The 18,367-nt window shown below is 46.7% G+C and overlaps 2 protein-coding genes across 3 annotated transcripts; one reads left to right on the plus strand and one right to left on the minus strand.

The window, feature by feature from the left end:
* The first annotated feature begins 2,677 nt into the window (after positions 1 to 2,677).
* LOC127297118 (COP9 signalosome complex subunit 4) lies at positions 2,678 to 8,839 on the plus strand. Of its 2 annotated transcripts, XM_051327392.1 has the most exons (14): positions 2,679 to 2,960; positions 3,051 to 3,202; positions 5,119 to 5,222; positions 5,304 to 5,364; positions 5,435 to 5,527; positions 5,607 to 5,707; positions 6,040 to 6,148; positions 7,234 to 7,278; positions 7,354 to 7,422; positions 7,508 to 7,599; positions 7,670 to 7,712; positions 8,010 to 8,069; positions 8,184 to 8,243; positions 8,463 to 8,839. In XM_051327392.1, the coding sequence occupies exons 1-14, from the start codon at positions 2,825 to 2,827 to the stop codon at positions 8,535 to 8,537; spliced, it is 1,200 nt and encodes a 399-aa protein (XP_051183352.1). In that variant the 5' UTR covers positions 2,679 to 2,824; the 3' UTR covers positions 8,538 to 8,839. The 2 variants fall into 2 exon arrangements, with proteins under 2 accessions (XP_051183351.1, XP_051183352.1); XM_051327391.1 differs by having other exon boundaries at positions 2,678 to 3,202.
* Positions 8,840 to 12,921: 4,082 nt separating this feature from the next.
* LOC127297117 (vicilin-like seed storage protein At4g36700) lies at positions 12,922 to 15,492 on the minus strand. Its single transcript, XM_051327389.2, has 5 exons — positions 15,171 to 15,492; positions 14,872 to 15,062; positions 14,704 to 14,784; positions 14,279 to 14,608; positions 12,922 to 14,190 (listed from the first exon to the last, which is right to left on the minus strand). The coding sequence occupies exons 1-5, from the start codon at positions 15,457 to 15,459 to the stop codon at positions 13,231 to 13,233; spliced, it is 1,851 nt and encodes a 616-aa protein (XP_051183349.1). The 5' UTR covers positions 15,460 to 15,492; the 3' UTR covers positions 12,922 to 13,230.
* Positions 15,493 to 18,367: the final 2,875 nt, after the last annotated feature.

Genomic DNA, 18,367 nt, shown 5'->3' on the forward strand with positions numbered 1-18,367 from the left:
AACTTTTTTTCTCCTTGAAAATCATTTTATTGCTATTTCTGTGGCGTCAGGTACATGCATCTGTGGATGGTTGATGCCTTCGGTACGATATTTCACTCCCTGGTGATGCAGTCTTGTGGTTGGCTGCGTGCCTCCATCAACGGCCGCCCTGATCTTTCTTTAGCCCTGCAGTTTGCATATGATCAAAGATAATTTCAGCATCTAGAATATCATAGTACTGTGTTGACAATGCTAACTTAAATATACTACGGAGTACTGTCAACATACCTACGAATCCAAGTTTTCAATATGACGTTGTAATCAGTTGGACGTCTTCTTCCAGTACAATGTAGAAGGAAGCTAGCACAGGGAAGCAGATACTCCGCATCGGCCGGTCACGTTCACGTGGAATAATTGGCGGTTAGAACAGTGGAATCTACGACCCCTGAAGTTTACGATACATGATTGTCATCATGTGGAACACTGCAATCAAGTTGACGAAGGGGAAAGAAAGAACACAAAAGATGGAGACGCATCCTACCTAAGGCTGTCTCTTGTTGCTTGGAATTGTTAGTATCAGGAGTGGGTGCACGGGTGCTAGTTCATTTGGTTGGATTTAATCTTCAGAACGGTTACACCGTACCTTGAGAACAGAATAGTGTAAGGCAAGGTCACACCGTACCCTCTCATTAGGGTCTCCTTGCTCCGGCGGCGATCCAGTCGCCCTAACCTGGAACTCCTCTAGCACCGTGATATGTCTTTCTGCTCTGCCATGTCTCTTTGGACTCTCTCGTGAGGTTAGGGTTTGGTGTCTATGATTGGATGGCGGAAAAAGGTGATGGCCCCTCCGGAGCGGCGATGGGAGATAAATCGGAAATCGTTGACATGTTGAAACATCTCCGTTAGGATGAACTGGATGACGTGGTGATTGGCGTTGAAGAGATCAAGTAGTAACAGAAGGATGCTTGCTGGTTGGCAATTGGTAAGGTTATCACAGGAAGATCTTTCGGCGTTGAAGCTTTGTTTGGGACATTGAAGGCAATCTGGAACTTCGCTCGAGAGTCGATCTGCCGAGAAGCTGGGGAGAAACTCTTCATCCTCCAGATGCATTGTCTAGGGGATTGGAAGAAAGTGGTACATCAAGGTCCATGGACCTTTATGGGATGGGGTGTGTTTGTTATATTGTGATCCAAATTCATTCTAAAGGAGGCTAACTTCTGACGAGCGGAGCGATGCCACCGTCTATATATACCTCTTGTAAGCCGCCGGCTAGGGTTTATCAGATTATAAGATAATCCACGACGTTTGTAAACACTCCCCGATATAGTCAAGTTTTGCTAGCTAGCACCCGTGGTTTTTCTCCTTTGTGTTGGAGGGGTTTTCACGTTAAAATCTTGTGTCTCCGCTGCGTTTTCCTTTTCATTCTTTGTTATTTGCTTGTCACATTTACAACAGTGTTGATCCAACACTACGATGGTCTGGAAGACCCGGTGGCAGGCACGTCTGGGCACAGATTCATGGTATCCCTGAATTGTATGGAAAAATATGTTGTTGATCTTGCAAAGCGAGTGGGGAAACCTAAGGAGGTGCAGATGAATCCTAAGTTGTATTATGAAGGAAAATATTAGAATCAGAGTGATGATCGACATATGAAAACCCCTCATGTGGTTTGTGTTTCTCTTAATAACCATCAAAGGCAGGAAGAGGTCGGCTGTGAAGTATTAGAAGCTTCCGTTTTTCTATAAGCGTCGTGGCCTCCTTGGCCATGCCCATGAAGAATGCGGTAATGGAGTTTAGGAGGAGAAGGATCTGTATTATGGATATTATGGATGCCGGATGTTTTCTACTCAACGTGCTAACGGGACAGCTAAACCACGACGTTTTGTGCCACGTGGACACAACCATGGTGGATGGCCTGTAAGAGGCGAGATGAACACTTTCCCAAGGAGGAGAACCTATGCGGTTGGTGCACTTGAGGAAGATGATGATATGAACGCTACAACGGAAATCCCGTTAACAAAGGTACATCCCTATGCCAGGTGGAATACTGGGACCGTCTTTGTGGGAAGCCTCTCGTCAAATCCTATTTGTGGCTCATCCCGAAGCGGTCGTTGCAATTCAAACCTTTAAATGAGGTTATATATGGAGAGTTGGGAACGGTAATTCGATTAGCATTCGGTTATGTGTGGCTTGTTAATGGGCCAGCCCACGTGCCCGACCAAACTCTTCCAATTGAACGAAATGCCAGATTTTGGACCCGCTTTTAGGATGTTTCCGTGAAGATAATAGTTGGCCCTCATAGGTTCTGAGATCATTCTCGATACATGCTTAGCTAGCATGGCAAGATTGAGTGACGATCACGAAATCCCATTCCTCCTTCCCTCTTCGGGAAGCACAATTTCCACCAAAATTGTACAATTAAATATGCAAATTTGTTTACATATATTCTTTGGCAAATTGAAAACAGACATTGCGTAGACATGGATTGATTCTCCTTTTCTCCAATGGACAACTTTTTTTTTCTACTGCCTAGTTTGCCACTATTACGGTCTATCTAAAACCGGGCCTCGAAAGGTTAAAACGTTGAAGGCTGAGTTGGCCCATATTCGCTGGACGCAACAAAACTCTAGGTCCAAATATCAAAACGGCCCATCGCCTGCCTTACTCTCCAGCGAAATATAGCCAGGAGTCCAGTTCATGTGCAAAACCCAGTTCTAGCTTTTTCCTCCCAATCTGCTCTTCTCCGCAGATCAAACGCCAAAACCCTAGCTACCCCGTCCCCCACGCCGGCGAGGACAGCCTCCGACCTCCCCGGCTCTCTGCGGCAGCGGAGGCGGCGCACGCCATGGACAGCGCCCTCGCCAGCGCGGCGGCGATCGCCGACCAGCGCCAGAAGATCGAGCAGTACCGCCACATCCTCGCCTCCGTCCTCTCCTCTTCCCCGCCGGACATCGCCCAGGCCAAGCGCTTCCTTAACCACAGTAACGCGCTCTCCCCAAACCCTGACCTCAGATTTCACGATATTTGGTTTTTACTTGGGTTCTCACGGTTTGGGATTGGCGCGAGCGCAGTGGTGTCGGACGAGGTGCCGCTCGTGGTGTCGCGGCAGCTGCTGCAGACCTTCGCGCAGGAGCTCGGGAAGCTGGAGCCGGACTCCCAGAAGGAGGTCGCCCACTACGCGCTCACGCAGATCCAGCCTCGCGTTGTCTCCTTCGAGGAGCAGGTACACACCTTTCCGTTCCTATCAGGCTAATCTGAACTGCCAGATTGCTCTGTAGTAGTTGTAGTATGTTGTACTGCACAATCTGTATAGCTGCTATACAATGCCATGGTATATTTGGGGAAATTGCTAGCACAGCACTTACTTTTTTTTGCAGTTGCCCAACATATGTACAAACTGAATGTTTGAACTGACAAAATAGCTCCTAGTAGTACAAACAGAGCTTCCTCTGTAAGGGGATTTCCTGTTGTTTTTGTGAAATTTCGCTTGGAATGGCCAATTTTCGGTTCTGGCTGATATTTCTCCAGGGGAGTATTGCTCGTTTATGCTGTCTCGGCCTAGATTGTTTACACAGGGGCAAGTAGTGAGGATAATGTTCGTATCATTTGGGTTTTCACTTAGCATACTCTTCACGGAAAATAGAGCTATAGTCAAGCTATGCCAGTCAACTGCACGGCCATTAAAAGCTGTGTTAGTCTGTTAGCCATTATTAATAAGAAGACCGAACTCTAAAACAGCTTAGCGAATCCGTTAAGCTTATTAACCCATATGCTTAACTTATTTTGAGTATTCTCTCGATAGTTTGATACTAGGCTGCAGCAGAATAACTATTAGTCAAGCTCTCGAGGTTAATGCCCTGAAGCTCGTTAGGTTAATACGTTAACTTACATATATCAAGCAAATGGTGGCAGACAAAGACTACACTGGAAGGGGAGAGTTACAAAGCAAGTTAGTTCGTAGATGCTTGTCAGCCTATAATGTGTTATCGGTGGAAAATTTGCCGGCTAGGTTTACAATAGTTTTTAATTCTTTTCATCATTAAGTAGTCCAGAGAAGCAAATGTAGTGCTTCCGCTGTTGAGGGTTTCATGTTCTTATAAAGAACGATACTTTCAGAGCGTCATCTTCTAGTGAATGTTGTGTCTTGTGTGAGACCTTGTATGTGCATTGAACTATTAGTCGATCTAGTGACCATTGAATTTCTAGGGATGCAGATAATTGATTGTATTGTAAAAGTTGGCAGTGCATATCTGGGCTGAGTTTTAGATCAAATCATTTTATTTTCGTGACCTTATTTCTACAGATTCTGCGTATCATTTCTTCCTAGTTTTTATTTATACTTCATAATCATGTATATGAGTAGAGATTGTAAATTTGCAATGCAATACAGGCAATCACTTCTGCCACTTATTCCATGCTCATATGATGTGGAATTCTAAATATGTAGAGATAGCTTCATGAATCATGTTCCTCTGGTGCATTGCAATTCAGAAATCGAAATATCTATTAGTTACTTATTTAGTCTTCCTGTTTGGGTGCTCTTGTTGAAGTTGCAACTTGTACTGTCTTATGTGTTTGAACTTTCTTATGCTACCGAAAACGATCCCTAAAATTAGCCGTCATGGAGTAGTGTGATTTCTGTTTATTGCAATTATGGTAGTGTGATTTCTGTTAGTGCAGTTATGGTAATTGTGTCATAGGTCTTAGCTATTCATTGCTAGGCAGTAGTCAGTAGCCACCATGAAAGTAAAGCAATGTGGAATAAGTGTTCTTTTTAACAAATGTACCTAGTTTTGGAGGATTGTGTTGATCTATGACCATGCTTGAAGAAGGTACGAAGAATGCTTACTGCTTGTCATCTTGTGGAAATAATTCATCCAGTGATTTTATATGGAAATGTTACCGCTATTTCAGAATCTGCATATAAAATGTTTATTATATATACAGATCTCTTGTTTGAGAATATGAATGTCTTGTTTTTTTCTCTATTACAGACAACTTATGCAGTGCCTGTCTCTGTGTTCTGTAACTTCTCATTAAATCGTTTTGAGCAACTTTGTGTTTGACCCTTGTGTTATATAATGTAAAGAAATGCTGGAATATTCTTAATCAAGGATTTTGCTGTCTATCTAAATGCAGGTAGTAGTGATTAGAGAGAAGCTTGCAGAACTCTATGAATCCGAACAACAATGGTCGAGAGCAGCACAAATGCTTAGTGGCATTGACTTGGACTCGGGAATCAGGTAGGAACAAGCCTGTCTCTCAAAATATGTGAATGGATTTTTCTGTTAGTCAGGGAATTCTGACCATCTTCTGAAAATCAGGATGCTTGACGACACAAACAAATTATCCAAGTGTGTCCAGATTGCACGACTCTATTTGGAGGTTAGTGGTTTTCCTAGCTTTTATTGTCATTGCTTTTTCAGCTGGACTAATGTAGTTCTTCCTTTTGTAGGATGATGATGCAGTGAATGCTGAAGCTTTTATTAACAAAGCCTCGTTTTTGGTCACAAACAGCAACCAGGAAGTTCTGAACTTACAATACAGGGTATGTTGACGCAGAAACAGTTTTAACAGTTTATCTGTCTACAACTGAGGACAATAACATTTTTTTTTATCTCTTATAGGTCTGCTATGCGAGAATTTTAGATCTTAAGCGTAAATTCTTGGAAGCTGCACTTCGATACTATGGTATCTCTCAAATTGAACAGCGCCAAATTGGGGATGAGTAAGGCTTACTCCATCCTGTTGCATATGTTTTTTTTTTTCTCTTCTGCAACTTCTTAACTCTTATTTACTTATCTACCCTGCTTAAAATTATGTCTCGTGTATGGTTGATTTGTTGTCTTGCTAGTCCAATTTCTGTTCAGCACCTTTAAGGCAAAAGTATTTCAATATTTACTCATTGTACATAATAGCATGGTCCTACTCGATACCTATATTAGATACTGCTGTTGGTTATGTTAGATTGATTTCGCAAGTCATGTTTGGAATTAATATTGCTTCTATATTTTGTTGTACAAAAAATCTTGATGGAACCTTCATTGTGTATTATCTCAGAGAGATTGATGAAAATGCACTTGAACAAGCTCTTAGTGCTGCTATAACATGCACAATATTAGCTGGTGCTGGTCCACAGCGCTCTCGTGTTCTTGCTACATTGTATAAGGTATTGGCTCTTTGCTCATCTCAGTATCCTATGTTTTCACACCTATATTTACCCTATTGCTCCTGGTAGCATCATGTCTTTTCACACCTATTCCGTCCGTTCCAAATTGAGTGACGGAGCTTTGTCTAGATACGGATGTATATACATATTATCTGTATCTAGACAAAGCTGCCTCAATTAATTTGGAACAGAGCCACGGAGGAATCCTGAGTATCATTAGTTGCTATAATAACTTTGTAACCTCATGATGGTCCTAGTTCTCTCTCTTGATCATGTGTTTGCCAATTGGAAACAACCAAAGAAATGCAGCTTTCTGGAGCTGCACCACTTCTTAAAAGTTTTAGACTGACTGGTTTAACTTGCCAACTTAGTTCTGTATTTTTTTTGGTAGATGACAAATTTTAATTTGCCACTCATCATTCATAGTCCCTCGTTATTATGAGAACGAATAATGGAACGTGAAATAAATTATATTGCATCCTGGAATTGTGGGAACCCATTACATCGTTAAACCTAGCTGTGCCTATCATCCCGTTCTCTGAAATTATGCAGTTTGTTACTAATTATGTTGACCAACGGGGGAATGATCACTCCCTTGGCTATACGTCGTTAGGATGAGACTCTCCAGCAAATTACCGCTACGGATGATAAGCCGTTTAGTCCGCCCCTCCAGCGAATTACCGCTACGGGAGAGATTCGAACCCGGGTGCGCTGGCTGCGCACTCGCAAGCCTCGCCACTGAGCTAGCACTCAGTTCTGAGTTTGTTCCTAATTACTAATTTACTAATAACATAATCCTTTGAACCATTTATATTGGTTTGCTATTTTTGTAAATCTTTCATAAAACAATTTTAACCCTCTTATGGCAATCAATCTATACATCTTATTATTGCCTTCCTCTGAGCCATCATCTTTATTCTATCCAAATGATTTCTTTGGTCTTTTGGGTATGTTGCCTAGAACCAACACTTTGGTATTATTATAGTTATCTACAAATGTTTTTGTTTTTTTTAGAGTTCATCTTATTTTAATGACTCCTAAATTATGACTGATGGCATGATGTTATAATGATTTGCCCCTTTCAGGATGAAAGATGCTCGAAGCTCAAGATATACCCAATACTGCAGAAGGTATTTTATGTCGATATGCTCCCCTGATATAAGTTATCTTCACCGATACTGTCTCTAACTTTTCCAAACATTCAGGTTTTTCTTGAAAGGATTTTGAGGAAACCAGAAATTGATGCATTTGCAGAGGAGCTGAAGCCGCATCAAGTAAGAACCTTCAATCATATCTACCTCTTTCCAGATAAGTTGTCATTTATGGTGTTCATGATTGGAGTTTTCGACTGTTCAACAGAAAGCTCTTCTGCCAGACAAGTCTACTGTGCTTGACCGGGCGATGATTGAACATAATCTCCTTGCTGCCAGCAAACTTTACACCAATATCAGGTCAGTATTCACAGATAGTTTGTACATACATCATGGTTGATTGATCTAACTCATCAAACTATTTCTGCAGCTTTGATGAGCTTGGAACATTGTTAGGCATTGACCCTAGGAAGGTAATATTCTTTGCTCATGTTTTGCTTCATTCATTTCCCTGAACCCTGCCAGCAACCTCGACTGCCTGCTATGTTTTGCCCATGACTTGTAAAAGGAAACTTAACTTCTCTGTAAAGCATAAATGGAGTACATTAAACTCATACAACATGGAAACATAGATCAGGATCAGCTGTTTGTTTGTATTTGGCTCCTACTGAAATGCAAATATGATGCATAAAGTTCTGAACTTAATATAGGATATTATGTAGCCATTAAAATTTGGAGCCACTACTTACTGTTGACTTCTATACTGGCAGGCTGAGAAGATAGCATCTCGAATGATCTGTGAAGATAGAATGCGGGGGTCAATTGATCAGGTCATTATTATTCATTATTATTTGCTATCAATTAAATCATGTAATTCTGGAACATATTTTCTCAACTTCTTCATGATGTCAACCTGAGCTCCATTCCTACATCTTTGTTCACAGGTTGAAGCTGTGATACACTTTGAAGATGACACTGAAGGGCTGCAGCAGTGGGACCAGCAGGTTGGTTTAGTAGCGAACTGCTTCTTGGTTTTAGCATGTTTTTCTTTCTGTTTTCATAGCGATAAACTAGCATTTGCACTGTTGCATACTTGCACTTACCACATGCTCTGGTAACAATTTGTTTCCACAAGCGCCTGCTATGTAATACAACAACCACTATCTAGAAAATTGATCCCCCGATTTCTGAACATGCTTTGCATGCACTTTTGACACCTGCAGATTGCTGGACTGTGCCAAGCGCTGAACGACATCCTTGACAGCATGTCGAGCAAGGGGATCGCTATACCTGTCTGAGGGGTTTTATCCATCCAATTGCTGAAATGGTACCTGCACCAACACTGATCAACTTCCTGGATTAACGTGCTGTACAGATGTTTTGCTGTTGGAAGTACTGTCATCCTTTTGGAACCAATTCTGCTATGCAATGATCTGATGTGAAATTTGGGTTGAAAATGCTGCACGAGTTATGTGCTCTGGTGTTACTTTGGTACAATAGGTTTCACAAGCATTGCTGGAGGAAATTAGTGCTATAGCACTCGGCAAGTAGTATGTACTTTAGCATGCTTGATTGATATCATGATATGCTGTTCTTTGTCTGTTGATGCATCGTTCTTACCTATCGTTGGCTGTTTTACTCCTTAAATATGCTTATCAAGCTCTTCGTGTCCAACTGATTTCTGTAACTGTGGACTAGCCCTGACTAAACGTGCATATCCAGTGCTCTCGCCCTCCCTCTCCTACATCTGCTACACCCCAGATGCAGGGCTGGCTGGCCCCTCCCCTCCTCTCCAGCAGCAGCCGGTGCTGAGCTGCAGGGTGAGGGAGGTCTAGGTGTTGGCTCTATGCCAGAAGCTGATTGCGAGTCGCCGGTGCTTCCTGGTTGCATCAGGCAACCTCTGATCACCCTCTCCTTTGTGGTACTTCAGTATTGAAGCTGGAGATGGGGTAGTGCTGCACCGTCGGCATATCCGTCAATAAGCCCATGTTGGTCCTCTTTCTTCTCTTCTCGCCAGCCATCATGGGGGAAGGGTTGGGCAAGGGCTCTGCATCGAATTGTGCTGCAAAGCTTGTGTGGCCAGGATCTGTAGTTGCTGTCTTTGGGTGACACACGTCTTGCCTCACTTCTCATGGCTGGTTGACGGCCACTTTGGAGTCTCGCGAAGGTTCCACATGGACGCTGCCTCAGGTGGCCCGACCTTGGCGAGGTGTTGACAGATCAACACTACAACCCCTTAGTTTCGCAGTTTGTGGCCTTTAAGCTGTCTCCATGTTAAAGTAAACACAAAAAATACATGAGGTAAACATGGTCGTTAAAATCCGTTGCAACACAACTCAGCGACCTCAGTAAATGTAAAATGTAGAAATGGCAGGACTGAAATTTTCTTCTCTTCACGTGTCAGCAATCCCAAATTCTTTTTGTTTCCTTGGTCATCCATCGAACCGTGACCGAGGAGAAAAACAACAGCTGTGAATCAATTTTGAATGGAATAAATTCGATATATCGCAGCAACATTCGCCTCACCCATATTGTTTCTGCACCTCCAGGCCCTGCTGATAGGAGAAAAAAAAAGATCAATTGTTAGGATCAACACTACAACCCCTTAGTTTCGCAGTTTGTGGCCTTTAAGCTGTCTCCATGTTAAAGTAAACACAAAAAATACATGAGGTAAACATGGTCGTTAAAATCCGTTGCAACACAACTCAGCGACCTCAGTAAATGTAAAATGTAGAAATGGCAGGACTGAAATTTTCTTCTCTTCACGTGTCAGCAATCCCAAATTCTTTTTGTTTCCTTGGTCATCCATCGAACCGTGACCGAGGAGAAAAACAACAGCTGTGAATCAATTTTGAATGGAATAAATTCGATATATCGCAGCAACATTCGCCTCACCCATATTGTTTCTGCACCTCCAGGCCCTGCTGATAGGAGAAAAAAAAAGATCAATTGTTAGGATCAACACTACAACCCCTTAGTTTCGCAGTTTGTGGCCTTTAAGCTGTCTCCATGTTAAAGTAAACACAAAAAATACATGAGGTAAACATGGTCGTTAAAATCCGTTGCAACACAACTCAGCGACCTCAGTAAATGTAAAATGTAGAAATGGCAGGACTGAAATTTTCTTCTCTTCACGTGTCAGCAATCCCAAATTCTTTTTGTTTCCTTGGTCATCCATCGAACCGTGACCGAGGAGAAAAACAACAGCTGTGAATCAATTTTGAATGGAATAAATTCGATATATCGCAGCAACATTCGCCTCACCCATATTGTTTCTGCACCTCCAGGCCCTGCTGATAGGAGAAAAAAAAAGATCAATTGTTAGGATCAACACTACAACCCCTTAGTTTCGCAGTTTGTGGCCTTTAAGCTGTCTCCATGTTAAAGTAAACACAAAAAATACATGAGGTAAACATGGTCGTTAAAATCCGTTGCAACACAACTCCGCTACATCTGTAATTGTAAAATGTAGAAATGGCAGGACTGAAATTTTCTTCTCTTCACGTGTCAGCAATCCCAAATTCTTTTTGTTTCCTTGGTCATCCATCGAACCGTGACCGAGGAGAAAAACAACAGCTGTGAATCAATTTTGAATGGAATAAATTCGATATATCGCAGCAACATTCGCCTCACCCATATTGTTTCTGCACCTCCAGGCCCTGCTGATAGGAGAAAAAAAAAGATCAATTGTTAGGATCAACACTACAACCCCTTAGTTTCGCAGTTTGTGGCCTTTAAGCTGTCTCCATGTTAAAGTAAACACAAAAAATACATGAGGTAAACATGGTCGTTAAAATCCGTTGCAACACAACTCAGCGACCTCAGTAAATGTAAAATGTAGAAATTGCAGGACTGAAATTTTCTTCTCTTCACGTGTCAGCAATCCCAAATTCTTTTTGTTTCCTTGGTCATCCATCGAACCGTGACCGAGGAGAAAAACAACAGCTGTGAATCAATTTTGAATGGAATAAATTCGATATATCGCAGCAACATTCGCCTCACCCATATTGTTTCTGCACCTCCAGGCCCTGCTGATAGGAGAAAAAAAAAGATCAATTGTTAGGATCAACACTACAACCCCTTAGTTTCGCAGTTTGTGGCCTTTAAGCTGTCTCCATGTTAAAGTAAACACAAAAAATACATGAGGTAAACATGGTCGTTAAAATCCGTTGCAACACAACTCAGCGACCTCAGTAAATGTAAAATGTAGAAATTGCAGGACTGAATTTTTTTTTCTCTTCACGTGTCAGCAATCCCAAACTCTTTTTGTTTCCTTGGTCATCCATCGAACCGTGACCGAGGAGAAAAACAACAGCTGTGAATCAATTTTGAATGGAATAAATTCGATATATCGCAGCAACATTCGCCTCACCCATATTGTTTACGCACCTCCAGGCCCCGCCGATAGGAGAAAAAAAGATCAATTGTTAGGATCAACACTACAACCCCTTAGTTTCGCGATTTGTGGCCTTTAAGCTGTCTCCATGTTAAAGTAAACACAAAAAATACATGAGGTAAACATGGTCGTTAAAATCCGTTGCAACACAACTCAGCGACCTCAGTAAATGTAAAATGTAGAAATGGCAGGACTGAAATTTTCTTCTCTTCACGTGTCAGCAATCCCAAATTCTTTTTGTTTCCTTGGTCATCCATCGAACCGTGACCGAGGAGAAAAACAACAGCTGTGAATCAATTTTGAATGGAATAAATTCGATATATCGCAGCAACATTCGCCTCACCCATATTGTTTCTGCACCTCCAGGCCCTGCTGATAGGAGAAAAAAAAAGATCAATTGTTAGGATCAACACTACAACCCCTTAGTTTCGCAGTTTGTGGCCTTTAAGCTGTCTCCATGTTAAAGTAAACACAAAAAATACATGAGGTAAACATGGTCGTTAAAATCCGTTGCAACACAACTCAGCGACCTCAGTAAATGTAAAATGTAGAAATTGCAGGACTGAATTTTTTTTTCTCTTCACGTGTCAGCAATCCCAAACTCTTTTTGTTTCCTTGGTCATCCATCGAACCGTGACCGAGGAGAAAAACAACAGCTGTGAATCAATTTTGAATGGAATAAATTCGATATATCGCAGCAACATTCGCCTCACCCATATTGTTTCTGCACCTCCAGGCCCTGCTGATAGGAGAAAAAAAAAGATCAATTGTTAGGAGGAAAAAAAATGGTGGTCTGCTATGGAAGGACCCTGGGCCAGAGCGGGCCCACGTTGCAGCGGCCTGTTATCCTTCCACCGTTGGAAGCGGACAGTGAACGCTGCTCTGTGAAACCAGCCTCACGCAGTGCCTGCCACTCCAGGGACAGAGGGGCCAAGGCCTTCGCCTTAACCACTCAGCCCACTACGCAACTTGGAACGGGCAAGCCAGCGTGTTACAGCATAGGCCCAGGCCCAGAGTCCGCACCAAACATCCGCACCACCTTATTGCCCCCACATGGGTCACAAGCTCTCGTGACTGAGCTCGGCGATCACTGTGCTCCAGCCGGGTATTTAAGCTGGTCGATTTGTTTGTGAAGTTCCGAGGTGGGACTAAAGAGTGGAGCGACTGCGCGGTGCTGGCGAGTACAAAACAGGTGGAGAAAAGAGGAGCCGCGCGCTGGGCCGAAAAGGGAACGGGCTGGAATTGCAGGATCTGCCGCTCCAGGAGCTAACAGCCAACTTCTTGCTACCGCCCGGCCAAACACATCCTGCAGGCCTCTGCATCGGAATGCACTGCGTGTCAGGGCAAAGGACGTTCTTTATTTACCAAAACAAGCTCTAACGCAGAAGTTCTATAAACTCTACAGCGCCACACAGTGGCAGATCGGACCATACAAAACTGCAAATACAGTTGACAGAACAGAAACGACACGATTAAGCTCGCTATCAGGAGAGCGAGGACACCATTATTCGTACTATTACTACGCAGGGAAGCTCACAGCGGAATTGCAGAAAGCATGCAATGCAGTGCGAGGGGGGGAATTGAGCAGTCGATCTTCAGGCGCTGCGGAACACGGCGCCCTTGCGAACACGGTAGCGTTTCTTCAGGTTCTTGGCCGAATCTCCTCCCCAGTCGCCTTCCTCCTCCTCTTCCGGCGGCTCGTCACCTCTGCCACGACCTCCCGCTTCCTCCTCCTTCTCTCTTGGTGGTTCGTCTCCTCCTCCGCCTTGTCCACCGCCGCCTTCCTCCTCCTCTCTCCTGCGCCTTTCTTCCTCCTCCTGCTCTCTCCTTGCCGCTTCTTCCTCCTCCTCGCGCTTCCTCTGCTCCTTCTCCTCCCTCCTCGCCCTCTCTTCCTCCTCCCTCTGCTTCCGTTCCTTCTCCTCTTTCCTCGCCCTCTCTTCCTCCTCCTCCTCCCGTCTCCTCTGCTCCTCCTCCTCCCTCTGCCTCCTCTCCTCCTCCTCTTTCCTTCTCCGTTCTTCCTCGTCGCCGCCGCCACCCTTCCCGTGCCCACCCTCCTGCTCCTCCTGCTCCGCCTTCCTCTCCAGCTCCTCCGCGCACGAGATGCACGCCATGATGGTCGACCCGGTCTGCGCCGACAGCAGCTTCTCCACGGCGGTGGAGTTCTTCTGCCCCAGCGACAGCGCCAGGATCTCCTTGCCGATCACCTGCAGCACCGACTGCCTCCCGGCCAGGAACTGCGGGTGGTTCTGCCCCATGTGGGTGCTGAACCCGACGAACACGAACGACCCGTTGTTGAACGACATCTGCGCCATCGGGTGGAACCTCGGCACCACGAACACGTCGCCTTCCTTCACCCTGAACACCGAGTTCTTGCACTGCTCGTGGTGGTTTCTCTCGCCTTCTCGGCCGCCCCTTCCGCCCTGCTCGTGGTGGCCGCTGTCGCCTCCGGTGCTCGAGGGGCTGCTCGGGCATACCGTCTGCACGACCCCTGATCCGTGTGTAACGATGGCGATCTCCGTCGCTTTCGGGTTCCAGTGAGGCCCCATCATGGATCCCTGCAAATCGGACAGTTCAGACACTGCAGTACGTCCTAGCAAGAGAACTGAAAAGCTACTGAATGGCAACAGCGAGCGAGGCACTTACCGTGGTCAGGTTCACCATGAACATGCCAATGTCGGACCCCTTGAGGTTCTGGAGATCTTTGTTGGTCATGGTTTTGCTCCATCCGAAGCAGTTCTCCACGTCCGGCTTGCCCGAGTAGAAGTTGAACGTCTTGGACTTCTCCTTTTTGCCCTTCTGCTTCTTCTCTTTCTTCTTCTTCTTGTTCACTGGATCACCGATTCCCCACAGCGCATCCAAGATTTGTTCCGTCCAATTCGACTCCCCTTCCTTCTTCTCTTGATCTGGGTTGTACGGTATGATCGATGGTGGGCTCTCCGCCGATTTGATAGCCTCCACCACGTCAGGGGAAACCTTAACATGATGGACAATTCATGTAAACGATGTAATTTCTAGATGGCAAGGCACGTGCATACGTGTTTGACGTTTATACTCTGTTTATTACTTACCCCAAATCCCAGACGAAGAATTTGGACTTCAAATCCTTTCAGTAGATTACTGACGCTCGTGTATGCTTCCGACGTCGGATGCTGAAATATTGGGTCCAAGTACTCGTCAGTATCACCAAAACAAATTACAGATAGACAAACACGGAAGGGGGCTGTACTTGCACGTACCGAGGGGTCATCGGAGCCGATGGCGTTGCTACTGAAGATGGCGTAGATCCGAAGGCGCTCTCTGGTGGCGTTTGGGTAGCTGTGGATGTACAAGATGCTACCCTGCTCGAAGTTGTAGACGTCTCCTCTCTCCACTTCCAGCGATCTTGATTCGCTGGCCCCTTCTTGGATGTAAGTCACATTACCCCTCCCTGCCCACCAAAAATCATTCAGATAAAACAAGTTTTACAGCCGAATCCAAGTATTAGTATGTACTGTCAATCTCCAAAAAAAGAAACGTATGCAGTGCTGCTGCGTACCGCTGTGCACGTAGAAGACCATGTCGGCGTGCAGCTGCACTGGGAGGAACAGGGCGCCGGGATCCATGGTGATGAACTGCAGCCGGTACACCGTGCCCGCCGCGTCCACGACATCGGTGGCCGTGACGGTGCCGGCCTCGCTCGCCGCGACCACCCTCCGTTTCTCCTTCTGCACGACCTGGCCGCCCACCGCACCGCCGGCCTTCCATTGCTCCTCGTCCGCCGACGCCCACGCCGTGGCCGACACGGCCAGGAACAGGATGAGCCACCGAGCTGTCGCCACCGCCATGATTGGAAGTCTTTGTTTTTGCTTTCCCCCTGACCTCGCGCGGTCTCTGAATTGAACGGGAGGGTTCGAGGTCTCATATGTAGACGACGGATGCTAAGCTGGTGAAGTGGCGATGCGTGGCGTGAGACCTGAGCTACGTGGGAGGCCGTAGCGTGCATGGGCGCAACGTGCCCCTGATCACGACGAAGGGGGTGGGTGGCCCGATGAGGTGAGGACTGGAGGCGGTGCTGAGGTCCGCGATATGTCTTACCCTAGCCACTTGGCCCGCGTGGCGCAGCGAGGTGGATTGCGAGCAGCGCGATCTATATCCTCTGGCGCCGACGCGAGATGAATTCTTCTGTACCGCAATACTTTCTTTTAGATAAAAGGCACTCAAGTGCCCAACTTTGAATTAACAAAACCATCTACGGCGAGAACGATACAAAGTGCTGAACCCAGCTTACAGAACGACACCACACATCCACAGTGGCGGAGCCAGAACTTAAAGTCAGCGTTGTCATTTCAAATCTGTGATGTCAATTACATATAATTTTTACTTATTTTAAATATTTTTTACAAAATTAATATCAAAATACAAAGAACATGGCAAAAAGCTGTGTGGTCAATTGACCACACAACTCTCAACGTGGCTCCGCCACTGCACATCCACACTTACTACCGAAGAAGCTACAGCCGGAAGCGCGACCAACAAACTCAGCCAAAGCGCCTACGAGACTCGGAGAAGAGCTGGAGTCTACATTGTCGGGCCAGAGCTCACTCGAGAGTGAGCCATTTTCACGCGCGCCTCAACAGAACTCCTCTGTCGCAGAAACGCCACCGGAAGCCGACCACCACCGGGGGCCAACCCTCGTTGCTCACAAACCGAACAACAGCGCCAAGGAAGCTCGACAAGGGAAGGGTACGGAGCAAGCCTTGCCGACGATCGCCGAAGAATCACCTCCGTCACAACCCTCGGTGAGCCTTGCGCTGTGGGCTCCAAGACGATGTCTTCAAGAAGAGCATGACACAGGAGTGCCGCCACCGCCCGATCTGAGGATCTTGGGTTTTCACCCGGACGAAGTAGTGGAACGGAGAATGGCCTCACGGAGCCTTCAACAAGGGAACGCCATCCGCGGACGCCGCCGCCGTGGCCCGAGGGGCAAAGGTTTCCCTTTGGCAACATCACCACCAACTACACCCCACATCACTCGACTCGCCGACCACCACGCCGCCCACACGGCCGTGGTCACCAGCCAGCACCAGAGTCATTGGCTCGCCCGCCAACCAACATGACTCCCACCGACCAGGGCCGTCGCCCCGGCACCCAACTCTAAGCACTGCAAATTGCTAAGCACGAAAGACACCATTGTGAGGGCCGCAGACGCCGACCAAGAACTCCGGGCCGCCATAGCACCGCCGCCGACCCACTGGGAAGAGCACCCCCTGCTAGATCGACCACCAAACCGCCCCCAAGGCGGCAGGAGCACGCATATCTGGGCAAAGATGGACGAGCTTGAAGGGGCCGGGCCCCTGCCCGGCCCGAATCGAGGCGGCCAGACCCGATCTGGATTCGCACAGCCCACCATGCTAGTCTCCTCCATGGCCGGCCGGACGAGCGCCGTCGTCCACCGCGCCTTGCCGAGCTGGACCTCAACCCGGCGTCACCGCGCATCACCAGGTTGCCGCGCGCAGAGCTCGCGCCGCCCGCCGCCGACCACTCCGGGGAGCAGCCGCCGCGAGCACGCCCAGGCCATGCAGCCGCCACGCCGTTGTAGGAACTGCGCCACCGCACCCCACGTCCAGCACGGCACCCTCGCCGGCCGCGCCACCACACGAGGGGGAGAGAGGGGCCCCGCCGACGTCGGTGCCGCACGGGCTTCGACCGGCGACGCGCTGAGGCGGCGGCGAGGAGGAGGGGGAGGGGAGGAGGGAGACGAGGGGGGCGCCGCCGGGAGCCCTAGGCTGCCCGCGGGAGCGGCTAAGGGGCTAGGGTTTCGTCTTTGTCTTCGTTTTGTCCGACACTAAGTTTCTTCCTGTACCGCAATACTACCTCAGTTCACTTTAGCTGACACAAGGTTAGAATAATTTTGTACTAAATCAGAGTTAATTAAAGGGCAGTCCTAGAAATCCTTTGGAGGCTAGGGACTCTTCAATCTCCGGTTTGGCTGGTTGACACGTGTTCACTTTTAGCCAATTTTTTTAATTTTGCTTCATCGCAACAAAGAAAAGTCCTGCTATTCCTTCATTGAAGCAAAAAAGAAAAGGTTCGACCATAAAAGGTCACTCACAAGAGACTCGCCGGAGCACCGAGCTTCACCAGAGACCTTGCCGGAGCACCGTGCTTCGCCGGTGACTCACCATAGACCTCACCGGAGACTTCACAACAATACTTTTATTGCTAAAATAGCAACACCGTAAAACAATTGAAGCAAAAAATATATACTATTGTAGCATTGCAGTGCTATTGTGGTGAAAAAAAGATCTCGCCGAAGGCATCCCTGGAGACCTCGTAGAAAAATAATTATGCTAAAGTAGCGGAACCGGAAACAATAGAAGCATCAAAATTATACCACTGTAGCTAGCATCCTCGTAGTACTTCGTACTTTGCAGCAACGACGCCCACCATCGTAGCATCACCGTCATACCTTTGCAGCAATGTCGCTCGTCATTGGTAGCACCATCTTTCTTCCCTGGTAGCACCGCCACTGTTCGTTCGCAGCTTTGCTCAAAATCACCGCAACAGCACGTCGACCACCTTTTGTGGCACGACCGCTCTTCCTTTGCAACTCCGTCGCCGCCCACCACTCCACATCACTCACCCCCCAGGATGCAACATCGACGATGAACCTTTGTAGCTTCGACGCATGCCGCTTTGGTGATAGGCGGTTTGTGACTGCTTGTGACGGTAAAGCACACGTCCGTTGGGAAC

Source organism: Lolium perenne, chromosome 4 (assembly GCF_019359855.2).
Source record: "Lolium perenne isolate Kyuss_39 chromosome 4, Kyuss_2.0, whole genome shotgun sequence".
NCBI classification, from domain to species: domain Eukaryota; kingdom Viridiplantae; phylum Streptophyta; class Magnoliopsida; order Poales; family Poaceae; genus Lolium; species Lolium perenne.